General features: G+C 46.6%; 1 protein-coding gene across 1 annotated transcript; it reads right to left on the bottom strand.

Annotated features, from left to right (window-relative positions):
• Nucleotides 1–160: 160 nt before the first annotated feature.
• On the bottom strand, nucleotides 161–5,082 carry LOC133977057 (nuclear receptor coactivator 1-like; the record flags this gene model as incomplete). The annotated part of the gene is made up of 4 exons (XM_062415198.1): nucleotides 4,955–5,082; nucleotides 2,388–2,554; nucleotides 1,032–1,138; nucleotides 161–338 (listed from the first exon to the last, which is right to left on the bottom strand). Coding segments are annotated over exons 1-4 (541 nt in total), but the record flags the coding sequence as incomplete, so codon positions are not given.
• Nucleotides 5,083–6,186: the final 1,104 nt, after the last annotated feature.

Below are 6,186 nucleotides of genomic sequence, written 5' to 3'. Positions count from 1 at the left end.
CTTCCTTCTTTCTTTCTTTCTTTCTTTCTTTCTTTTTTCTTTCTTTCTTTCTTTCTTTCTTTCTTTCTTTCTTTCTTTCCTTCCTTCCTCCCTTCCATCTATCTTTCCTTCCTCCCTCCCTCCCTTCCTTCCTCCCTCCCTCCTTCCCTCACACACTCACCGAGGCTTCTGGGCAGCAGATTGCGTACGAACTCGTTGTGATCTCCAACGTGCAGGATGCTGTAGACGCTGGACGTCATCAGCTCCTCCTGAGCGTAACCAAGGTAACTCGTCACGTTCTCCGACACGAAGACGATGCGGCCCTCCCGGTTCACGACGAAGAAAAACCCGTCGAGGGCCTGAAGGAGGAGAAAGAAGGAGGGAGGGGTGAGTTTATGTGTGTGTGTGTGTGTGTGTGTGTGTGTGGAAGGAAGGAAAGAAGGAAGGAAGGAAGTAAGGAAAGAAAGAGGGAAGGAAGGAAAGAGAGAAGGAAAGAAGGAAGGAAGGACGGACGGAAGGAAGGAAAGAAAAGAAGACAGGAAGGATAGATAGAAAGAAGGAAGGGTAGAAGGAAGGATGTAAGGAAGGAAGGAAGGAAGGAAGGAAGGAAGGAAGGAAGGAAGGAAGGGGGGATGAAAGGAAGGAAGGAAGGAAGGAAGGACGGACGGAAGAAAGGAAAGAAAAGAAGACAGGAAGGATAGATAGAAGGAAGGAAGGGCAGAAGGAAGGATGGAAGTAAGGAAGGAAGGAATGAAGGATGGAAGGAAGGAAGGAAGGAAGGAAGGAAGGACGGAAGAAGGAAAGAAAAGAAGACAGGAAGGATAGATGGAAGGAAGGAAGGAAGGAAGGAAGGAAGGAAAGAAAAGAAGACAGGAAGGAAAGAAAAGAAGACAGGAAGGAAAGATGGAAGGAAGTAAAGAAGGGTGGAAAAAGGGAGGAGGAGTGAGATTATGTGTGTATGTGTGTGTGTGTGTGTGTGTGTGTGTGTGTGTGTGTGTGTGTGTGTGTGTGTGTGTGTGTGTGTGTGTGTGTATGTGTGTGTGTGTGTGTACCTCTAGCAGCATGGGCCCCAGCGCCTCCTTCTCCACCAGTCCCTGGCTACTGGAGGAGATGTCGCTCTTCTGCACCTCGTCATCCGGAGACAAAAGAGCTGCTTTCTCTGCTCAAAACAAAACAAACACACAGAAGTCAGATTAACGTTTGGAAACGAGCGAGTCTGAAACGTCCTGTGAGGTAAACATTAAAAACCTAAAGAAGAGAAGCAGCAGTACGGGGGGGTCGAAACCAGGCGGGGAGTTCCGGTCCTCTGACATGAGGCCAATGTGGAATTAACTTAAACTGCATTTTATCAAAAGGCCACCAGGGGGCGACCGTTTTGGTGTCAAAAGGACTTCCGTCTCTATACAAGTCAATGGAGAATTCACCAACTTCTCACTTGATTTCTAACCTCAGTAAACGTTTTCAAAATGTGTTTATGGTCTCAATCGCTAGTTTAAAGCCTTCTTCAATGCAGTATGATGTTCATTTGGGACATTTTGGCCTCCCTGATTTTATATGTGACGATAAAGCAGGGTATGCATTAGGGCGTGGCTACGTGGTGATTGACAGGTTGATTGGTTCACAGGTTCAGGAGGGCGTCTCCCTTCCTTCTTTCCTTCCTCCATCCCACTTACTTCCTTCCTTCTGTCCTTCCTTTCTCCCTCATTTCCTTCCTTCTTCCTCCCTTCCTTCCAACTTTCCTTCTTTCTTCCTCCCTTCCTTCCTCCATTCCTTCTTTCCTTCCCTCCTTACTTCTTTCTATCTTCCTCCATCCTTTCCTTCCTTCTTCCTCCCTTCCTTCCTTCCTCCATCCCACTTACTGCCTTCCTTCTGTCCTTCCTTCCTCCCTCATTTCCTTCCTTCTTCCTCCCTCCTTTCTTTCTTTCTTCCTCCCTCCTTTCCTTCCTCCTTTCCTTCTTCCTCCCTTCTTTCCTCTGTCCTGCCTTCCTCCCTCCCTCCCTCCCTCCCTCCTACCTTCCTTCCTTCTTTCCTCCGTCCTTCCTTCCTTCCTTCCTTCCTTCCTTCCTTCCTTTCCTCCTTCCCTTCTTTCCTCTCTCCCTCCTACCTTCCTCCCTCCTTTCCTTCCCTCCTTCCTTCCTTCCCCTCCTGATGCCCATATAAGTAGAATCCCTGTTTTTATTTTTCCCAGCATGCACCTGAAATTTTCAAGATGACGCTGCTCAGATCCGATACTATTGGCCTCCCGAGCAGCAGTCCACAAACCAATGGGTGACGTCACGGATGTTACGTCCATTTCTTATATACTACGGTCTGCTGATTGTTCCTTACAGTTAAATGTTAATCATCTTTTTATTTATCCTCACTTGATGCATTTAATGTTTTTTTGTTTTTTTAATGTGTCTCCTCACCCTGTTCACGCCGTTTGATCTGCTGGATTTGGTCCACGGTGCTCTTCAGGATGTGGCACTTGTCTGGCTTGACGTTGAGACTGGCGATGTCGCCCATGTTGGACGACAGCAGCTCGGCCAGCTCCTCGATGTAGCGACATTCCAGCTCCCGTCTCCGCTTCTCCAAACTGCAGAAAAACAGACAGACACGACAAAATGGTGTTAATATTCTCAGTTTACACTCCTGATGTCATCGAGTCTAGGAAGGAAGGGAGGGAAGAGGAAGGAAGGAAGGGAGAGAGGGAGGAAGAAGGAAGGAAAGGAGGAAGAAGGAAGGATGGGAGGGAGAAAGAAGGAAGGAAGGGAGGGAGGAAGGAAGGATATAAGGGAGGAAGAAGGAAGGAAGGAAGGGAGGGAAGAAGGAGTGAAGGAAGGAAGGGAGGAAGAAGGAAGGAAGGAAGGGAGGGAGGAAGAAGGAAGGAAAGGAGAGAGGAAGGGAGGAAGGAAGGAAAGAAGGACAGAGGAAAGAAGGAAGGGAGGAAAAGAAAGAAAGGAAGGAAGGAATGAGGGAAGGATAGAAGGAGGGAGGAAGGAAGGGAGGAAGGAAGGAAGGAAGGAGGGAAGGAAAGGTGGAAGGAAGGGAGGAAGGACAGAGGAAAGAAGGCAGGGAGGAAGGAAAGGAAGGAAAGGAGGAAGGAAGGGAGGAAGGAAGGATGGAAAGGAGGAAGGAAGGGAGGAAGAAGGAAGGGAAGGAAGGAAGGAAGGAAGGAAGGAAGGAAGGAAGGAAAGGAAGGACAGGAGGGAGGGAGGGAGGGAGGAAGGAATGGAGGAAAGGAAAGAAGGAAGGAAGGACGGAGGGAGAAAGGGAAGGAAGAAAGGAAGGTAGGAGGGAAGGAAGGAAGGAAAGAAGGAAGGAAGGGAGGAAAGAGAGAGGAAGGAACGAAAGAGAGAAGGAGGGAGGAAAGGAAGGACAGATGGAAGGAAGGAGGGAAGGAAAGAAGGAGGGAGGATTTTGGGCCACTTTAGGAAAAGTCCTCAAATTTCACAATAAAAGACATTTGAGGTGTTTTTACAGCTGATCCGAACAGAACAGTATATAAAGGGTTAAAGATGCAATTCAGTCCATTTAAGGATCAATTACTGCATGAAAATGAAGACAACTTGTTGCTTTCTAACACAACAGCATCAAACTCTGCAGAATTAATTGTGAATTTTAAATATTTAATGCACAATAAAGTGTTAAAGTTGATTTATTAAAGTTGCACATCGGCACTGAAAGAGTTAAAAAACCCTCCAACCTTTCAACTCGGGTCTCTTCTGACCTTTTAGCTTAACCTTACTCTCTGTCCCCACTTCCAATAATACACTTCCAGGCCGACGGAGGAACGAGCAAGGTATGTGGTAAACATGAAAAAAGAACCGTGTGTGTGTGTGTGTGTGTGTGTGTGTGTGTGTGTGTGTGTGTGTGTGTGTGTGTGTGTGAGAGAGAGAGAGAGAGCGAGAGAGAGAGAGAGTGTGTGAGAGAGACGACAACAGCAAAAGTAGGTCAGTGCATTGGCCAGCCAGAACACACAGGCGTGGTGACCGAGGGAGGGGAGGAGGAGGAGGAGGAGGAGTAGGAGGAGGAGGAGAGGAGGAGGAGGAAGAGGAGGAGGAGGAGGAGTGTGTAGAATGTGTGTGAATACGAAGGTCAGAGCCGTGCTGTTACATCAGCTTACATCAGCTGTTTTGGCTTCGTAGACTCACACACACTGAACACATTTAACTCACTTTTACACCTGATAGAAGCTTTTTATGTCTAATCTGAAACTCTGTGATTGTGACTTTTCTCTCAACTACATCTTCCTCTTCCTCTTCATCTTCCTCATCTTCCTCTTCCTCTTAACTTTAGATATATAACATGTGATGCATGGAGCAGTCCTCTGTGTGACCTGCAGGTTGCTGATTTGCACATATTCAGGGTTAAAGAGAAGGTGAGAGGTTGTTTATGAGGCTGGATGAAGGTGAGTGTGTGTGTGTGTGTGTGTGTGTGTGTGTGTGTGAGTGTGTGTGTGTGTGTGTGTGTGTGTGTGTGTGTGTGTGAATGTGTGTGAGTGCGTTTATCAGTGTGAGTGTCTGTTAGTGTGTGTGAGTGTTTGTGTGTGTGAGTTTGTATCAGTGTGTGTGTTAGTGTGTGTGTGTGTGTTTATCAGTGTGTGAGTGTGTGTCAGTGTTTGTGTGTGTGTCAGTGAGTGTGTGTTTGTGTGTAAGTGGTGAGTTGTGTGAGTTTTGTAACAGTGGGTGTGTTCGTGTGTGTGTATTAGTGTGTGTGTCAGTGTGAGTGTGTGTTTTTTTAGTGTGTGTGTGTGTGTGTGTGTTTGTCTCAATATGTGAGTGTGAGTGTGTGTGTCAGTGTTTTAGTGTGTGTTTATCAGTGTGTGTGTGTGTGTGTGTGTGTTTGTCTCAATATGTGAGTGTGAGTGTGTGTGTCAGTGTTTTAGTGTGTGTTTATCAGTGTGTGTGTTGTGTGTGTGTGTGTGTGTGTGTGTGTGTGTGTGTGTGTGTGTTTATCAGTGTGTGTGTGTGTGTGTGTGTGTGTGTGTCTTTACCTTTGCCCTGACGTGTCGCATGGTGAGCCCTTCCTCTTGCGTGACTCTGGCGTGGCAGGGTCCAGCGGGCTTTCCCCTACTGCACTCATTTTCAGCTCGGACTGACCTGCAGAGGGAAAAACACACAATACACACACACACACACACACACACACACACACACACGGTTAACACAGTGACCAGAAAAACAAGTCAAGCAGAAACCTTTAAGACACTCAGAGAAGCAGCGACTGGAACCTGATTGTTTAAAAACAGGAAAAGTTTGATGCAGGAAACTAAATTAAAGGAATAATACAAATAATTTAAGGAGTGTAAACCTTTGATTTCACCATAGTCTCCCTTTTTATTTGTTCGAGAGTTCAAAGTTCTTTATTTCCACTTCAGCTGATTCTCTAAAAAATGATTTTAGCTGCAGTATAAATCACATTGCTAGTTGTGAGAAAGTGATCCTTCCTTCCTTTCTTCCCTCCTTCTTCCTTCCTCCCTCCCTTCCTCCTCTTTTCCTTCCTTCTTCCTTTCCTTCCGTCCTTCTTCCCTCCTTCCCTCCTTCTTCCTTCCTCCCTCCTTTCCTTCCTTCTCCTTTCCTTCCTTCCTTCTTCCTTCCTCCCTCCTTCCTTCTTCAATCCTTCCCTCTTCCTCCTTTCATTCCTCCCTTCCTTACTTCCTCTTTCCTTCCTTCTTCCTTCCTCCCTTCCTCCCTCCTTTCCTTGCATCCTTCTCTCCTTCTTCCTTCCCTCTTCTTTCCTTCCTCTTTTCCTTCCTTCTTCCCTCCTCCCTTCCTTCCTTCCTCCTTTCCTTCCTTGTTCCTCCCTCCTTTCCTTCCTTCTTCCTTTCCTCCCTTCCTTCCTCCCTCCTTTCATTCATTCCTTCCTTTAAAAAGGAAAGAAACCTTTAAGAGACTTAGAAAAGCAGCGAGCTGTTAATTCCAGGATCATTAACGTTGTTTCACCTGATTCTCTAAAAACAGGAAAAGTTTGATGCAGAAAACTAAATAAAAGGAATAATACAACAGATTTAAGGAGTGCGCCATAGTCTCCCTTTGGAAGGAGGGACGGAATGAAGGAAGGAGGAAGGAAGGAGGAAAGGAAAGAAGGAAGGAAGGACGGAAGGAGAAAGGACAAGAGGAAGGGAGGAAGGAAAGAAAGAAGGACAGAGGAAAGAAGGAAGGAGGAAGAAAAGGTAGGAAGGAAGGTAGGAGGGAAGGAAAGAAGGAGGGAGGTAGGAAGGAAGGA

The sequence above is a fragment of the Scomber scombrus genome, unplaced genomic scaffold (genome assembly GCF_963691925.1).
Source record: "Scomber scombrus unplaced genomic scaffold, fScoSco1.1 SCAFFOLD_547, whole genome shotgun sequence".
In the NCBI taxonomy this organism is placed as follows: domain Eukaryota; kingdom Metazoa; phylum Chordata; class Actinopteri; order Scombriformes; family Scombridae; genus Scomber; species Scomber scombrus.
Note: the sequence above shows the minus strand (reverse complement) of the source record. Positions and strands in the feature narration are given on the sequence as shown.